Raw genomic sequence first — 18,817 nt, forward strand, 5'->3', positions numbered from 1 at the left:
CACAAAATCTTTAATAATGACGGAAATATAAATGCTAAAACAAGCATATGAATCTCCGCCTTCGGCCTTTCACTGTTCCGCTTCACAGTTTGCATTAAAAAATGGAAAAAAAGGTTTAATCTTTTTTGGCGACTCTCTCTCTTTCTACTGAATAGAGTAAAAAACAAGGGGCAGAGAAAGGCCAAAAAACCCAATCCATTTATCTTGAATGGCCTCCTCAACTCCGCCAGGTCACTGTACACTCACCGCCGCCAAACCCTACCAGAACCACCACCTTCACCACCCTCACAACCACCACCCCACCTCCTCCCACCACCACCAGAGCTGGCGCCCCCCTCAGGTCTCTCTAAACAACCACGCCGCCGCCGCCGTCGCCAGGCCCGCCCTCCCACGCCTCTCCGACTTCTCCGGCCGCCGCTCCACCAGATGCGTCTCAAAAATGCATTTCGGCCGCCCTAGGTCAGGTTCAACCTCCTCCCGCCACTCCGCCGCCGCGGAGGAGGCCCTTCAGCTCGCCCTCAGCTGTGGCGGCGGCGAGGTGAGTAACATCGATGATATCCTAGTTGAATTTCAGCCCAAGCTGCGCGCATCTGATGATTACACATTCTTGTTGAGGGAATTGGGGAATAGAGGGGATTGGGTCAACGCGATGAGATGCTTTGAATTCGCAATCAATCTTGAAAAGAGAAGGAATGAAAAGGGGAAACTAGCTAGCTCTATGATTAGTACTCTTGGTAGATTGGGGAAAGCTGATTTAGCTAAAAATGTGTTTGATGTTGCCGTCAGTGAGGGCTATGGCAACACCGTTTACGCCTATTCCGCTCTCATTAGCGCCTACGCGAAGAGCGGGTGCTGTGATGAGGCGATCGGGGTGTTTAGGAGTATGAAAGACTCGGGCTTGAAGCCGAATTTAGTGACTTATAATGCCTTGATAGATGCTTGTGGCAAAGGGGGGGCTGATTACAAGAGGGCTTCGGAGATATTCAATGATATGCTGGAAAACGGGGTTTTGCCCGATAGGATCACCTACAATTCGCTTCTTGCAGTTTGTAGTGGTGCGGGGCTGTGGGAGGTTGCGAGGAGCTTGTTTGATGAGATGGTGCATAGACGGATTGATCAAGATATATACACGTATAACACGTTATTGGATGCAGCGTGCAGTGGGGGGCACATTGATGTGGCTTTTGAGATAATGGCGACGATGGCTGCCAAGAGTGTGTTCCCTAATGAGGTGACGTATAGCACTATGATCCGTGGATGTGCCAAGGCAGGGAAGATGGACCGAGCACTGAATCTGTTCAATGAGATGAAGCTTGCTGGTATCAAGCTGGACCGGGTGTCCTACAACACCTTGCTGTCTATTTATGCGAGTCTTGGGAGATTCGACGAGGCTTTTGCTGTTGGGAAGGAGATGGAGAGCATCGGGATTAAGAAGGATGTTGTCACGTACAATTCCCTGTTGGATGGATTCGGGAAGCAGGGGATGTATGATAAGGTCAAAGAGCTGTTTGTGGAGATGAAACGAGGGAATCTGTGTCCTAACTTGCTAACTTATTCGGCTTTGATAAGTGGTTTTTGTAAAGGAGGTTTGTACAAAGACGCAACGGAAGCTTACACAGAATTCAAACGACAGGGCCTTAAGGCGGATGTTGTTTTCTACAGCAATCTGATTGATGCATTGTGCAAGAAGGGGCTGGTGGAATCATGTGCATTGTTGCTAGATGAGATGATGAGGGATGGGATCCAGCCTAATGTTGTCACCTACAATTCGATCATCAATGCCTTTGGTCAAACAGAAACTGTTGATTATGCTGAAGCTCAGATTGAATCCTCCAATTCACTAACTTATACTAATGGTAAGATGGTTGTTAAGGAAGATGACCGAATCATTGAAGTTTTTAAGCAGTTGGCTTGTGGTAAATCGGGAAATCTGAAGCAAGACCAGAGGACAAGAAAGGACTTCCGGTGTGTGTTAGGTATTTTCCGCAAGATGCATGAGATGAAAATAAAGCCGAATGTTGTTACTTTCTCAGCAATCCTAAATGCTTGCAGGTATGGATAAAAATGCAGATAGCTTTTTGTTATCTCTTATCTGCCATATTGTGCATTATTTGCTTCCGGTAATATATATTGAGTTCTTTGGGAGACGGTTATTCATTTTTTGCACTTTAGTCATTGTTTTGAGAAGTTTGAAGTTATCTATAGGCCTTAAATGTTTTTCTGATTAATAATCTGGTTTGAGGCTTGATTTGGTTAAATGCATCCTTGAAAAATTTTGTTGATTTGATGGTCGTAACATTTTTTTGTGGTTGCAGCCGGTGCAACTCATTCGAGGAAGCTTCGTTGCTGCTGGAGGAACTGCGGCTTTTTGATAATCAAGTTTATGGAGTGGCATATGGACTCCTAATGGGTCACAACGAGCACACTTGGTCCCAAGCTTTATCGCTCTTTGATGAGGTGAAGCGGATGGATTCCTCAACGGCTTCGGCTTTTTACAATGCTTTGACTGACATGCTGTGGCACTTTGGCCAGGTAATCTACTTGTTGAGTGAAATATTATTGATGCTTCAGAACAACTGCATGTTCTTGTTCTTCTGATTATCATTTTTCCATTAGTAACATGTCAGAAAATATCAAAGATAGTGATTTTTCTAGATTTTAGATATTTAGAACACATTATATTGTGCTTGAATATTGGACATGCTTAGGTATATGAGAACTATTTGCTACTGGCAATAAAACTCGAAGAAGAATTGAGCGAGAAAAGCATCTAATTGTCGTGCTCCTAAGCCTCCCTTTCATATCACTTCAATTACAGGCCCTTGTTTCGGTTTGCAAACTCTATTTGAAATTAATGGGAGGCTAAATGTTTGCTTTCTTATAAAATGTGCAGAATAAACTTGTAGTGCATAATATCTCTTTATTTCATCTCTTTCTTGCTGTTGTCACTCCTATACCAATGACATAGTGATTTATTTATAACTCTAATTTTTTAGTGGATTTATTGATTAGTCATGCTAATATTAGCTATAATTTCCTCACATTTGTTACATTCTAGTAAAACAATCATACGAAAGAGTTTATAATAATCAAACTCTACTCGGCAATTTTATATTTTCCAGAAACGGGGCGCTCAGCTCGTTGTTCTTGAAGGTAAACGTCGAGAGGTTTGGGAAAACACCTGGACGCAGTCCTGCATTGATCTGCATCTCATGTCCTCAGGTGCTGCACGAGCAATGGTCCATGCCTGGTTGCTCAACATACGCTCAACTGTGTTCGAAGGCCACGAGCTGCCAAAGCTGCTAAGGTTGTTTTACTGTCTATAATTCATATAAATACTGCCGAATTATAAATTTTCATCGAATTTCCAATTACAACAGAAAGATTGTGTAGATATAGTTAAGCCATTTGGCTTGATTGCATATTACATCAACTGATGTTCAATGTTGATGGAAAATGTCAGCATACTAACTGGATGGGGCAAGCACAGCAAGGTGGTGGGCGATGGAGCACTCAAGCGCGCGATAGAGGCGCTGCTGGTGAGCATAGGGGCGCCGTTTCAGGTGGCCAAGTGCAACATCGGGAGGTTCGTATCGACAGGGGCAGTGGTGACAGCGTGGCTGAGGGAGTCCGGCACGCTCGAGGTGCTCGTCCTTGAAGACGACAGAACTCTCCCACGCACGAGATTTGGGCTTCTTCCTAACTTGCAACCTTTGCCATTGTAGCACTTGTTTCGTGTATGAATGAAAATGGCCCAAACTTAGGTCGTGTGTAATTTGTGTAACCATGAACCTCTCCCTCTCTCAATTTTGTAATATATGTTGAACTTCACTTCTGGGAAATAGTAGAGTGAGCGAGGTTCTGCATTGTGTTTAAAATCTTGGTCGAAAATTATTATTCTGGAATTTTATCACCCCTTTTAGAAGTGTATTTCATTAATTATTCACTGGAAAATGAGGTTTGTAGTTTTGAACGATCTTAAATGCAAAAAGAATGCCAAAAATGGATGAAGTGACAATTTTGCCCCTATCCTATTTCCCCTCTCATTTTCAGCTCAGGCATTGAAAGTATTTATTTTTAGCTCAGCCTCATATTCTTGATACGGAGGGGAGCCGCGGCAGAGGTGTGAGCCGAGTATTCGGCGGAGACACGGCCAGGGGGCAGGGCCGCAGCTCCTATTGCACGGAGCCAGCGGCCGCGGCTCTCCTCAATGTTTTATTTATTTATTTTCTATAAATATACTCATTCCTCTCATTATTTTCACACCATTCCAATCTCCATAATTCTACATTTTTCTCAGTAACACTTTCAAAAAATGGATAGCGACGAGGAGTATCAACAATTGAATTATGCGTTTTTACAATTGATCGACGAGGAGTATCTACAATTGACCATTTTATTAAATTATGCGTTTTTTTATAGTCCGTTAATTTTTATTCTAATTTAATTAAAATATACCAATAATTGAAAAAATAATGTGAGTTGTGGTTGTGGCTTGTCCACTATTGGGATGAACACCTTTTTTTGTAGTTGTGGACAAAAAAATGTGGCTTGGCCTTGAAGTGTCCAAACTATTGTGGACGCTCTTAGAATTGACATGAGTTTTAATGCATAATTGGTAAAATAAGAGAGAATAGGAAAAAGTAGTTGAAATTGTGTAGTGGATAGTGAGACCCATAAATAAAGTAAAAGAGAAGAAAAAAAATGTTTTCATAAATGGATATAGGCTATTTCTATGGGAGGGACGGAAAAGGAAATATGACTTCGAAAGTTATTTTCAATTTTTAAGTGAGTATAGTAGTTGATGCGTTGTGTCATTAAGTGCTAAAGAGAAAAGGTGAAGTTCAACTTAGGTTATAAATGCACGAATTATGTAGTATGATGGTAAAAAAAATACTACTCCTACTAGTTAAAAACTTTATTGTTTAAATTCTGGATCAAACAAAAATAAATGTGCCACTGCTGAAACAGTGAAACTGGAGAATTCAAACATAGTAATTGTTCCACTGCTGAAACAGTGAAAACCCAGGATGTAAACTCTCATGAAAACGTGTGAATTGAACACACAATTATGAATTATCCCAACCACTTAACTCTTGGTGTCGGTGCTTATTGCTTCCCAGCAATAAATCGACGACGGCTCCGAATTTCGGGGGTGGGGACCACTCCCTTTGTTTAGGACACAAAGATTTCACTTTCGATTCATCGTTATTCCAAAAAGATAGTATTGCCAATTATTTTTATCTTTTTTCTTATGGAGGGATCTGCTATTTACCCAAGTCTTTATCGTTTGGATGTACAATTAAGTCGTAAGAGTAATTAAGAAAATATAAAATAGCATAAATATGTAAAAAGTTAATAAAAGACGATTCGAAGATAGAAAATTAAACTTAAATCATCTTAGTATTAATGTGGTTTACTGAAAACATAAGATATGCTTAAACTATGCAATAGATAATTGGAAAAGCCACACACACATACATCTATAGAATAGGATAAATAGTGTATTCCTTAAAAGGGCAAATTGTCATAAAAAGTCACCACATTCAATTTCTGGTCAATCCTGCAGCTTTGAAAAATAAATAATTGATTACTATATTATAACTTTGATATTTATTTTTCAATTATATGCCAAGGTAAAAAATTTTAACGTGCTACATGTATGAATTTATTAACATAACGCAAATATATGTAACAAATGGACGTGACTGGCCAGCTAGGTGGACTAAATGACATCATTTGAATAGTCGAAAGCTTTTTCCACATAATTTTGTCTCTCGGCCACATCATACATTATATTTGCTCAAAATCCAATTAAGAAAAATGTCACATTCATGATATAATTGGTCATTTTAGAAAATTGCGCGATTGATCAAATAATGACCAAATTTAATGATTTTTCTGGTAATTTACCCATTGAGATCGAGAGGATTATACTTTATCAGCGTAAGTCACAAATGCATATATGCATATGTAGTGTAGACCAGCCACTGTGACTGATTGTATCCAAACTCATTCAGTGAATGAAAATTTAAAAATGTAAAGCTGACCAATTCTATTATCATATGCATGTAATGAATGAGAGAGAGATATTTTTATTATTACGGACACCTAACATATTAATTAATGTAACACAAAGTCTTAGAGAGACAGAGAAGAAGGTGGGATGTTGTGATAATAAATCAATAATACTACTAAGGAATGAGAAAAATTAAGGTGGTTGAGAGTTGGGGATTGCAATAAGTTGATGAAAACCTTTTTTCAGACCACCACATGCACATGATATCTAATCTGTAAGTAAAGGTCAAGCAAAGTTTGACAATCTTTATCACTTTACCCTAAAATATAAAGGCTGTGTCTCTGTCTCAACTGCATGCATTTATGAGCCATCTTCCTCTCTATTTCTATAAATAGAATCCAAGCTTTCATTGGAGGATAACAAACACATCAATATTTTCTTTTTAATTATGGTGGCAATGGGGAGGAATTTGAGAAATGGAGGGGTGTTTGCTGTGATGTTGTTGCTGGGATTGTTTGCTTTGCAGATTGCTGATGGTAGGAGGCTTGAGAAGGACACGCTTGGTGGCGGAGGCCTTGGTGGAGGCGGAGGGTTTGGTGGTGGAGGTGGCCTTGGCGGTGGTGCTGGTGGAGGATTAGGTGGTGGAGGCGGAGCTGGTGGTGGACTTGGGGGAGGTGCTGGTGGAGGGCTCGGTGGTGGTGGCGGAGCTGGTGGTGGACTTGGGGGAGGTGCTGGTGGTGGTGGCGGAGCTGGTGGTGGGCTCGGGGGAGGTGCTGGTGGAGGGCTAGGAGGTGGTGGTGGCAAGGGAGGAGGGTTTGGTGGGGGCGTTGGAGGTGGTGGTGGCAAGGGAGGAGGGTTTGGTGGAGGTGTTGGAGGTGGTGCTGGTGGAGGAGCTGGAGGTGGAGCCGGTGGAGGGTTTGGTGGAGGAGCTGGAGGTGGAGCCGGTGGAGGATTTGGAGGTGGAGCTGGAGGTGGAAAGGGAGGAGGGTTTGGTGGAGGCTCGGGTGGAGGAATTGGAGGAGGAGCTGGAGGCGGATCCGGTGGAGGATTTGGAGGTGGTGCTGGAGGTGGAAAGGGAGGAGGGTTTGGTGGAGGTTCAGGTGGAGGAATTGGAGGAGGAGCCGGTGGAGGAGCTGGAGGAGGAGCCGGTGGAGGATTTGGAGGTGGAAAGGGAGGAGGGTTTGGTGGAGGTTCTGGTGGAGGAATTGGAGGAGGAGCAGGAGGCGGTGCTGGTGGAGGGTTTGGAGGTGGATCGGGAGGTGGGGGCGGTCTAGGAGGAGGATCGGGAGGAGGGTTTGGTGGTGGAGCAGGAGGAGGTGGTGGATTTGGCGGAGGAGCCGGAGGAGGTGGAGGATTTGGTGGTGGACATTAGTTCGATCACATCTAAATATAATTGTTATAGGACAAAAAAAATGTCCAAAGTATAGACGAGTATTGCATGCATGGTATGCTTTTTTCTATTGATGGAAGCTGTATAACTGTGCCCTTAAATTATTAATGAAATTAATTATAAAAAATTGTGAAAGTTGGTCATGTCAAACAACAACCAAATTAATTGAATATATGGTTCGTATCGTTCATGCCTCGGTGTATTTGGCAAGGGATTAATTCTTATGCCACCAATATTTCATAATATCAAGAATACATATACCTACTCCTAATATCTATATTTAGGGGAGGGGTTTGCACTGTTTCTACATTTCAAAGAAAAAACACACACACGTACACCTAGGGCTGGGGAAAAATACCGAAATACCGAAATACCGGCCTTATCGTATCGAAAAAATACCGAAAATACCGAATTTTCGGTATACCGTGACTTTCGGTACGGTATGATACCTTACCGAAAGATTCCGGTAAGGTAACGGTATGAATTTTCAAATACCGCGGTATACCGCTGCATACCGAAATTCGGTATATACCGTAAATTAAGGTATATACCGTAAACTAAGGTATATACCACAAAAATATAAACACAATTATATATAAAATATATTTTATATATTTTTAAATTATAAAATCTATCATAAAATATAAATATAATTATGAATACATTATATTTAATTTATTTTTAAAATTATAAAATATAAATAATATTCTAGAAACTTTAATTTTTTATTTTAATTGATGTTGAAAGTCAGGTATACTGTAAAAGTAAGGTATACCGAACTTCGGTACGGTATACCGAAAATGAGATACGGTATTGGTATGGAAATTCGTCATACCGAAAATAAGGTATATCGAAGTTCGGTATACCGAAAACTTTGGTAAGGTAAAGGTATGACTTTTTTGCTTACCGTATTTACGGTAAGGTATACGGTATGGTGGTTTCGGTAAGGTATACCGTACCTACCCACCCCTACGTACACCATGCATATACAAAAAAAATGACATAATTTATGTGATGGAAATGTTTGGACTTTGGATGCTATGATGTATCCTTCAGTTACAATTTTACCGTGTACACAAACTTTAATTTTGTCTAATTTTTCTCATGAAATAAATTGGGCTAAAATTTTATTGATGTAGCAAATTACAACTAATGTAATTAATAATCAAAACGATATTGTTTAGATTTTTCAAAATTTAAAAAAACTAGAAAAACTAAAGTTATGTGTCAATTTCCACCTCAGCCCTATCTCTCTCCTATTCTTTCACTCTGCATTCTTTCTTTGTAGTCTTCCCCTAGCTTTCTTTGTTACTCTAGCTATTTCTCTTTTGGTGCTGTGTGTTGCTGCTTACGGCGTGGGTCAAGGAGAGTAAACGCTGTGGACCCGTTTTATTGCGCGGTTTGGAAAATAATGGACTAGATTAATTATTTGGTTAAGTGTATGGATAACCAAAGTTGAAGTTATTCCTTTATGACGTTTGGTGTCACCTATACACAAGAGGACTACTAAGAAATTTATCATTTTGTCTTCAAATTTGTGGGAAATGTGTTGTGTTGGGGGCGGTGACTAGGGGGGTATTGGTGGAATTTTGCTCCTTAATCCATGCAGGGGTGGTGACCAGGGTTTAAAATCCATCAAAAGTTGATGGACAATTTTTGCCCATTTTTCCAAACCCAATGGTGAATAAAACCGGGTCAGAAGTCAGAAACCCGGGTTCTTAGGAAAGCAGCACAAACTCATAAAACGCTGGATTGTGGTGGGACCCACACACCTTATCCTGCACTAACCAAGCAATAAAACGGGTCCTGACTGTGAACGAAGGGGTAAAGGATACAACATTTAGTTATCATTATCCTGCACTAACCACGCAATAAATATTGTAGTTACGAATTTTTGCCCAATTTATTTTATGGGAACAATTAGAAAAATAAAAGTATATATGTTTAAATTTTTAAAAAAAGTTTGTGGAAAAACAAAAAACATTAGAGTTTAAGCTGGGGAAAGTTAATATATACTTGAAGGGGAAAAATTGAAACAATGAAGTGCTTGATCCGGCAGGTTAAGTATTAATTAATATTTAATGCTATTAGTTAATCACTAATTAAACATGAATTGATATCTACCAATAATTTTTAATTCTAATTAATTTTTATTAATTCTCAGTTTATTTATTGATTTTAATTAGGATTAATTATTTACTAATTAAAATTTATTAATTTTTAACTCACATTAACCAATCATAGGATAGATGAATACACCATGATGTATGGGACTGTACTGAAACTTAGGAAAGAAGACAAGATTCCCAACAAAGTGAAACTATAACCACCTTAAAGATAAATTAGGAGATTTAGTAAGGAAATGTAATTAAGGAAACTTAACCGTTAATCAATATAATTGGGCAAAGTCAAAGTGAAAATGTTGTACAAAATTGTATTGTCATGATGATAATTCATTAAGGAATTAATGTAAAATCTATAGGGAGTTGTAGAGGTATTTAGAGAAATAAGGGGAGTTTGGGTATTTAAGAAAATGTTCTTTTAAAATAGACATTATTATTTAAATATAAATATGAATTATTTAGTTTCATAATGAGTGAATAAGAGTTGGTTATTTAGTTTTAGTTAGTGGATTAGTGGTATAGTTAGTGGCATAAATTAACACTTCGTTGTTACAAAGTATAAAATGGAATCATCTTAGTATTAATTGTCTTATTCAATTAATAAACACATAATGACTATATCAAAATTTCAAGATTCACATCATAATATGTTTATACTTCTAATTGATGAATGAGATAGAAGAGAAATAGATGAATTCTTAATATCATTTGTAAGTGGTTTTAAGAATGTTGTATTTGTATAGTGTACTTAACGATACTCCCGAGAGCTTGCTGGAGATTGGAGACGAGGCCGGAAGATATGAAGTTGTTCTTTAGCGCAGGAGTTGTCATTTTCAGAGTGAAAAGAGAAAAAGGAAGTGGAATCTGACTGAAATTATTACGATGGTGATGATGAAGATAAGTAATTATCCATTGTATTTAATTCTTTATTGTGATAGATTTTTATATTCCTACTCCATGATTTATTGTTTAAACATTATATTACTCCCTCCGTCCCCCATTACTTGACACAGTTTGCCATTTTGGTCCGTCCCCCATTACTTGACACACTTCACTTTTTCCATTTTTGGTAATGGACCCCATATTCCATTAACTCATTCATACTCACATTTATTATAAAATTAATATTTTAAAAATAGGACCCACATCCCACCAACTTTTTCAACACACTTTCCATTACATTTCTTAAAACCCGTGCCGAGTCAAACCGTGTCAAGTAATGGGGGACGGAGGGAGTATGTGATTTGTTTCAAATTTATTATGCTTTTGATTTGTATAAATTTTTTATTCTTATATAACTAAAATTGTTTCTCATATTGTTCATTGTTAATATTGATTTTAATTTGTTTAATTAATTAAAATTGAAAATTAATATTTTAAAAATATATTAATCTGTAACACAGGATAAGTTGTGGTACTCGAAGGATTCTTTGTTATTCATGATTTACTTTGTACATGTAATTTTCATTGTATTATGGAATACACATTAATTATTTACAATTTTTATATAATGATATTATTCCTAATTTTGTGTAACTGATTTCGATTAAATAATAATGTATGACATTTCACCCTACTCATACATATTAAGACGTAAGGGTGGTGGTGTGTAAGTGTGATATCTCAACTGATTGCATTTATGAATTTTTCCGCTCAATGCTGTCTATAAATAAAATCGAAGGATTCCATCGACGAAGCACAACAATATTTGCTAGCAGCTCTTCCACATTCCAATGAAAATGGGAAAGAATTTGGGAAACGGTTTGGTGTTTGTTTTGATATTGTTGTTAGCATTGTTCATGATTCAAATTGCCGATGGCCGTATGCTTGAGAAAGATCAATTTAATGGTGGAGGAGGCGGGGGCGGGGGCGGGGGAGGGGGCGGAGGCGGTGGAAGTAGAGGTGGGAGTGGATATGGATATGGTAGTGGTGAGGGTTATGGGGCTGGTGGAGGTGCCGGTGGGACAGGAGGCGGTGGTGGCGGGGGTGGTGGTGGCGGGGGTGGCGGTGGCGGTGGCGGTGGTGAAGAGGGTGGATTTGGAGCTGGCCAGGGACAAGGGTATGGTCAGGGTGCAGGTGGTGGTACAGGTAATGGTGGCCATTGAGGAGATTATGGACATTGGTGAATAATTATAATAATACTACTATTAAATAAGTCCATGCATCTATATAGTATAATTGATCGAGTTTCCATATGATATGGTGTTTCCTATATATTGGGTTTAAATTGTAATGATTTTTTATGGGTTAATGGAACAATTATATACTACTATTATGTTTACAGACCTTGCTCATGCTATATCAGTAGTATAGTGATCAATGTATAACTAATTTTAAACGAAAACTTAGATACAAATATTATAAGAGAACATGTCATTTTTATTTTGTATTGAAAAAATTAAAAGTAAAAATAACTTTAGGTAATCTGAATTTTATAATAATTTGATTTTGTAATGTCAAATTCTGCGTTTAAGGGGGTGTTCTGCTTTTATAGCGACCATATCCTATATTGTACAATCTAATTATGAGTAAACCTTCGTAGTAGTTAGTAAAGGATGTATTTTCTTATAAAAAGCATTTATATTCCTACGTACACAATAATAGATAAATTAGTTAAACATTTATATCCCCACACAATAATATATAATTAAATTAATTAAACATTTATATTCCTACACAATAATAGAACGCCATTATTTTCAGTTTAATAAGTAGTTAATTTCATTATTCTTTTATATGTATATGGCACTTCTCTCTCTACTTGAAGTGATTTTTTTCGGGGGAAGTGATCGCTATTTTACGTGGATTATGAGCATACTGTGATTGAGATATTTTAGTATAAGATAAATTACTACTCCCTTCGTTCCCTAATAATTGTCCACTTTAGTTCCGGCACAAATTTTAAGAAATGTAAAAGAAAGTATTTAAAAAAGTCAGTGGAATATGACTATTCTCACTTTTATATACACCATATTAATTTATAATAAAATGTGAGTGAATTGAGTTAGTATAATACGTAGCTTACTTACCATTTATAGTAAACAGTGAAAGTGGATAATTAATAGGGACGAACGAAAATGACAAAGTGGACAATTATTTGGGAGGGGGGGGGTTGGGGGAGGAGGCGGAGGGAGGGAGTATAAAAATATGTAATTTGGTCATATTCTGATCTATATAATAATTTTAAAAATAATTAATTTTGTCATAACTTTGGAGGAAATTATGTATGATTTGTTTCCCAAAATATTTTAGTGAGTTTAGTCTAAAATTATATTCTATTTTTCATATTAAAATTAATAGCTTTGGTGAGTGATACACAAGTACACATATTTATAAAAGAAAAATCATGAATTTTGGCTTTTGTGTCATACGTAATTTTCTCCAAATACAAAACAATGAGACTTAGAGAAACATGTTAAAATTATAATGTTATTAGTATTGTTCACATGACATGATTGTGAAGACGATATACCATAAGAGAGCACATATATACTCCTTAAAAATATAGATGGTGTTCGGTTTACAAGATAAAATAATACCAAGATACAATCTAGGATTGAGTTGTTAGATTATTTTAGTCATAGGGGGTTAGCTATGACTAATTATCCCATGATTATCCATCTAGGATTGAGTTATGGGGTTGAATCTCATGAACCAAACACACTACAAATTTAATCCCGGATACAATCTTACAAACCGAACACCCCCATAGGAGTACAAGTTAATCGACACGGCCTATACGTACTATATATGATTGGAAACATGAGCATAAATTTTTTATATTGTAACAACTTTTGTAGAGGAATATTTGGTAGATAATAGCTGAAGGACATGAAAAATTGAGTTTATGAGTGAGTAATCAAATTTAATAAATAAAACACGGTGATGATCAAACATATTATGGTCCAACCAAACTGGGCTAAAGATCTTAAATATGTTGGTAAGATTTGCTAGGCCTGCATATCAGCCCAACTAAAACAATACTAATATCATTGTAAACAAATATAATGTGGTATTTTTAATATACATACTCATATATTTGAAACGCCACGAATATTACTACTATTTCATTAAATTCTAAATAAGTAATGTTTTGTATTTAGACTCCATTTTTCATTTTATACAAAGTCCTTGAAATATATAAAAAAAAAAAACTTTGAAATTGAGATAATCCCACACATATTTATATAACGATGAAAAATGAAAAAAGGAAAAATTAAAAGTATGTTTAAAAGAGCTTGATTATTAGCAGCTAGTATTTCGAATCATCTCACAAAACGTAAAAAAACGACCCAAGTTCGAGTCAAAATTATTTTCTTTCCTCGGTCACGGAATTAGGATAAGTATTTTTTTTTTTTTTTTTTTTTTTTTTTTTTTTTTTTTTTTTTTTTTTGGCCCAAAGGGTTTAGCGCAGATTGGTTCCAGGGAAGCGGAGATATTGCTACAAGGAGCGGGGTTCGAATTGCACTACGGCGTGTGGGAGCTTCCATCTCTCAGGGTTTGAATCTAATCCCTACTGGCGTGTGGGAGCTTCCATCTCTCAGGCACAAGTATGAGGGCTCCTGTCAGGTGGGTTGAAGGCCTCCTCTCTAATGAGCCGCTGTATACCCTGATTGAACCCCTTCACAAACTGTTGGACCAGAGTGTGGGGGCGGCTGAGGTGACCGCATCACCTTTTGCTACAAGGATAAGTATTTTTTTTTATCACTTTTTGACCATCAATAGAGTTGCATTAATTTAATAATGTAAACAATGAAAGCAAATCTAGTTTGAACATAGTAATTAATATAGAAGTTTCGAGTTGCTCCCAATTTTTCGTCGCCTACAATTAAAACTCTTGTCATCGTTTTGATATTGAGCTTTCACAAACCAAAACAAGTGGGATATAATAACACACTGCATAAATCTCCCAAATGATAAATTCTAGCCCCCTCTGGCTCTCTGTCTATTGATTATTTCCCCCCCTTTTTTCCATTTGATATTCAATTATCACTATTCTCTTCAACACTTCCTTTCCTTCACCAAGTCTCTATATATATCTATCTTCCCTTCCCCATTTTTCATCCATCTTTTACTGCAAAATAGCCTCTTTTTCTCTCTAAACAAATTACAATCTCTGTTTTCCCCTGTTTCCAATGGCGCCCCCAAACGATCCTGCCAACGCAATCCACACCTCTCCCAAGCTCATCAAAAACGACACCGTTTTCGACCTCGCCGACGGCAAGCTCTCCGTTCATAACGTGCCGCTTCTCTCCGAGGTTCCGGCCACCGTCACCTTCCGCAGCTTCTCCTCCGTCGTGAAATCCTCCACCGCCCCGCCGGAGCTCTTCGATCGCGCTAAATCCCTCTCCCACAACGGCGGCTTCCTCGGCTTCAGCCAGCGCAGTCCCTCCGACCGCCTCACCACCTCCATCGGAAAATTCACCGGCCGCGACTTCCTCAGCATCTTCCGATTCAAAACATGGTGGTCCACTCAGTGGGTCGGCACCTCCGGCTCCGACATCCAGTCCGAAACCCAGTGGATCATGCTCGACGTCCCCGAGATCCGATCCTACGCCGCCGTCATCCCGATCATCGACGGCGGCTTCCGCTCTGCTTTACAGCCAGGGGCGGACGGCCACCTCCTCCTCTGCGCCGAGAGCGGCTCCACGGCTGTGAAGGCGTCCGCGCTCGGCGCCATCGCGTACGTCCACGTGTCGGACGATCCCTACGCCCTAATGCGGGACGCCTACACGGCCGTGCGATGCCACCTCGGCACGTTCCGCCTCCTCGAGGAGAAGGCGCCCCCGCCACTCCTGAACAAGTTCGGGTGGTGCACCTGGGACGCCTTCTACCTCACGGTGGAGCCCGCCGGGATCTGGCACGGCGTCAAAGAGTTCGCCGCCGGCGGGCTCCACCCGCGGTTCCTGATCATCGACGACGGTTGGCAGAGCATCAACGTTGATGGCCAGGACCCGCACGAGGACGCCAAGAACCTCGTTCTTGGCGGCACTCAGATGACCGCCCGCCTCCATCGTTTCGAGGAGTGCGGGAAGTTCCGAAAGTACCGCGCAGGGTCGATGGAGGGGGCTGAAGCCCCCTCGTTCGACCCCAAAAAGCCCAAAATGCTGATCAACAAAGCGATCGAGTTGGAGATGGCTGAAAAGGCTAAAGACAAAGCAATGCAAGCTGGTGCAGCCGATCTCTCCGAGTTAGAATTCGAAATCGAAAAACTGAAGAAGGAACTAGAAGACATGTACGGTGACGAGAAGGGCTCGTCGGAAAATGGTTGCTCCGGCAAGAAGGAGGAAACCGGTATGAAGGCATTCACAGAGGATTTGAGGAGTAATTTCAAAGGATTGGATGATATCTACGTTTGGCACGCATTGGCCGGGGCGTGGGGTGGGGTTAGGCCCGGGGCGACTCACCTCAAGGCTAAGATCGTGCCTTGCAAGCTCTCCCCGGGCCTCGATGGCACCATGTCGGATCTTGCAGTCGTCAAGATCGTCGAGGGCTCCATCGGCCTCGTGGACCCGGATCAAGCCGAGGACTTCTATGACTCTATGCACTCTTATCTAGCTAATGCAGGAATCACAGGAGTCAAAGTGGATGTTATTCATGTAAGTATCCATTAAAAAATTGTCTGGTTAAATCTTTCCTTTTATGACACTGTCACACGTGCAGACACTTGAATATGTGAGTGAGGACTATGGGGGCAGAGTAGCTCTTGCAAAGGCTTATTACAAGGGTTTGTCCAAATCTCTAAAGAAGAATTTCAATGGAACTGGTCTTATTTCCAGCATGCAGCAGTGTAATGACTTCTTCTTCCTTGGGACCGAGCAGATCTCAATGGGAAGAGTCGGTAAGAAATTAAAAATTCTTAATCATCAATAATCAAGTCAATTTTTGATGTTGTTTCAATTTTAAATAGGGGATGACTTTTGGTTCCAAGACCCAAATGGTGATCCAATGGGAGTTTATTGGCTACAAGGGGTCCACATGATCCACTGTGCCTATAACAGTATGTGGATGGGACAATTCATCCAACCAGATTGGGACATGTTTCAATCCGACCATTGTTGTGCCAAGTTCCACGCTGGATCAAGAGCTATTTGTGGAGGCCCAGTCTATGTGAGTGACTCTTTGGGAGGCCATGATTTTGATCTTCTAAAAAAGCTTGTGTTCCAAGATGGTACAATCCCTAAATGTACACATTTTGCTCTCCCAACAAGAGATTGCCTCTTTAAGAATCCCCTCTTTGATAGCAAGTCCATCCTCAAGATTTGGAACTTCAACAAGGTGCAATGAGTAATTTTTTTTTTTTTTTTTAACTTTCAGATAGTTTGATTATCACTACAACATCGTTGATTGGATGTATTAATGATGATTATGCAGTACGGAGGTGTCATCGGGGCATTCAACTGCCAGGGCGCCGGGTGGGACCCCAAGGAGCAGAGGATCAGGGGCTATTCGGAGTGCTACAAGCCCCTCACTGCCTCGGTCCACGTGTCTAATCTCAAGTGGGATCAAAAGGCCGAAGCTGCTAGCCTCGGGGAAGCCGAGGAGTACGCTGTGTACCTAACTGAGGGCGAAAAGATTGTCTTGACTACACCAGAATCGGATCCTATCGTGGTGACTCTGCAGCCCTCCACGTTTGAAATCTTTAGCTTCGTCCCAATCAAGAAGATCGGGAACGATGCTAAGTTCGCGCCAATTGGGCTGACCGGCATGTTCAACAGTGGAGGGACGATTCAAGGGCTGGTGTACAACGAGGCCGTGGCCAAGATCGAGGTTAAGGGCGAAGGTACATTCTTGGCGTATTCGAGCATTGCCCCGAAGAAATCGTATGTCAATGGAGATGAGGTATTGTTCCAATGGTCTGGAGATGGGAAGCTGCAAGTTAGCATTCCTTGGTATCAAGAATGTGGAGGAATTTCTAACCTAACTTTTGTGTACTAATGCTTGGTCATGTTTACTCTATAGCTTATTAGTAGAGTGATTAAGTTTGAATCATATGTATTTTCAGGCTTTTGAGTTTGATAAGATTGATTATGATGTATTTGATGATAAGGAAGTGTTACTGCCTAATGATGTATAAGGCGAAGAAATTATGATAATTTTAAGTTTTTTCATTTTTTTTTTGTATGTTGTGTTATTGTTTTTGGGTTATGTTTTTTTGTATACTGAATTCTTGAGAAAATTGGGACTAATTTTAGGTCTGGTAAATGTTGGTAGAATCGAATTAATTAAAAATAACGTGCGCAATATGTCGTATACGTGTGTGAAGCTGATTGTAACTTTTTATTGAGGGAAATGTCACACTATGTCATAGAATTAATTTCTTGCCTGCTAAACACTATACAGAACTTAACAAATATTTTGAAGATTTTGCTAAGTATTTAGCTTACATCTGTACACGTACGTGTATACCTACACAAAATCTCACTAAATATCAAATGTAGCATACCTTTGCAAGAAGGATTTCAATTTCCATTTAAGAACATATAGCTGTAATTCATTGCTAATTTTCTTAAATTGCTAATTAATTCATCAATGCAGTGTAGTGTATGATCACGTTAAAATATCAACACAAACTTAGTTGGTATTTTAATACAATATGTTGACATTGATATTCAAAATGTCAACACAGTATATTAAAATGACAACACACAACATAAATTTGAGTTGACATTTTAATGTGATCGTGTTGATATTTTCCATACATACATTGCATTGATTAGTTAGCCAGTTAGCAATTTTAATAAGTAAAAGTTAGCATTACAACTCACACTAAGAATACAATACTGCTAAATTCTTGAGAAATAGTAAGTTGTTACTTGCGTATCGACTAAATTAGTTTCTAATGAAAACTAATTAATTTAAAATTAAGATTGTAAATTCTATCAAAATTTTAATTAAATCGTAATTAATTATTTATTGATTTTATATAAATTTTATTTACTTTTAATTCAAACAATCATACTATAATCATGAATTACAGGTATATATATTTAATTAGTTTTCTTCAGTGGATTGTGAATGAGGTGGGACTGTTTATGCCTTGTTTTTTAAGGCAAAACAAGAAAAGGGGGATTAAAATTGGATTATTTACGTGATATAGCCGTCTCCTACAATTCCAGAAGATGTAAAGGGTACACTTCTTGTTTTTTGTGATCAATATATTTAGTTTCTATAAACTGCACATACTTATAAAATTGACAATGCGAGTCATATCTCGCACACCCATAAACATGGACCGAACCTAATAAAAACATTGGATTACCTATTATTTGTTAGGGAGATTCA

General features: G+C 39.0%; 3 protein-coding genes across 3 annotated transcripts; all 3 read left to right on the plus strand.

Moving 5' to 3' along the window:
- Positions 1-78: 78 nt before the first annotated feature.
- On the plus strand, positions 79-3,913 carry LOC125213052 (pentatricopeptide repeat-containing protein GUN1, chloroplastic). Its single transcript, XM_048113406.1, has 4 exons — positions 79-2,052; positions 2,316-2,532; positions 3,123-3,307; positions 3,464-3,913. The coding sequence occupies exons 1-4, from the start codon at positions 209-211 to the stop codon at positions 3,723-3,725; spliced, it is 2,508 nt and encodes an 835-aa protein (XP_047969363.1). The 5' UTR covers positions 79-208; the 3' UTR covers positions 3,726-3,913.
- A 2,563-nt stretch (positions 3,914-6,476) lies between these two features.
- On the plus strand, positions 6,477-7,391 carry LOC125209287 (glycine-rich cell wall structural protein-like). Its single transcript, XM_048108891.1, has one exon. It carries the CDS (start codon positions 6,477-6,479, stop codon positions 7,389-7,391), a length of 915 nt encoding a protein of 304 aa, XP_047964848.1.
- A 7,072-nt stretch (positions 7,392-14,463) lies between these two features.
- LOC125211898 (stachyose synthase) lies at positions 14,464-17,653 on the plus strand. Its single transcript, XM_048111858.1, has 4 exons — positions 14,464-16,131; positions 16,196-16,373; positions 16,443-16,810; positions 16,907-17,653. The coding sequence occupies exons 1-4, from the start codon at positions 14,668-14,670 to the stop codon at positions 17,468-17,470; spliced, it is 2,574 nt and encodes an 857-aa protein (XP_047967815.1). The 5' UTR covers positions 14,464-14,667; the 3' UTR covers positions 17,471-17,653.
- Positions 17,654-18,817: the final 1,164 nt, after the last annotated feature.

This window comes from Salvia hispanica, chromosome 3, assembly GCF_023119035.1.
Source record: "Salvia hispanica cultivar TCC Black 2014 chromosome 3, UniMelb_Shisp_WGS_1.0, whole genome shotgun sequence".
In the NCBI taxonomy this organism is placed as follows: domain Eukaryota; kingdom Viridiplantae; phylum Streptophyta; class Magnoliopsida; order Lamiales; family Lamiaceae; genus Salvia; species Salvia hispanica.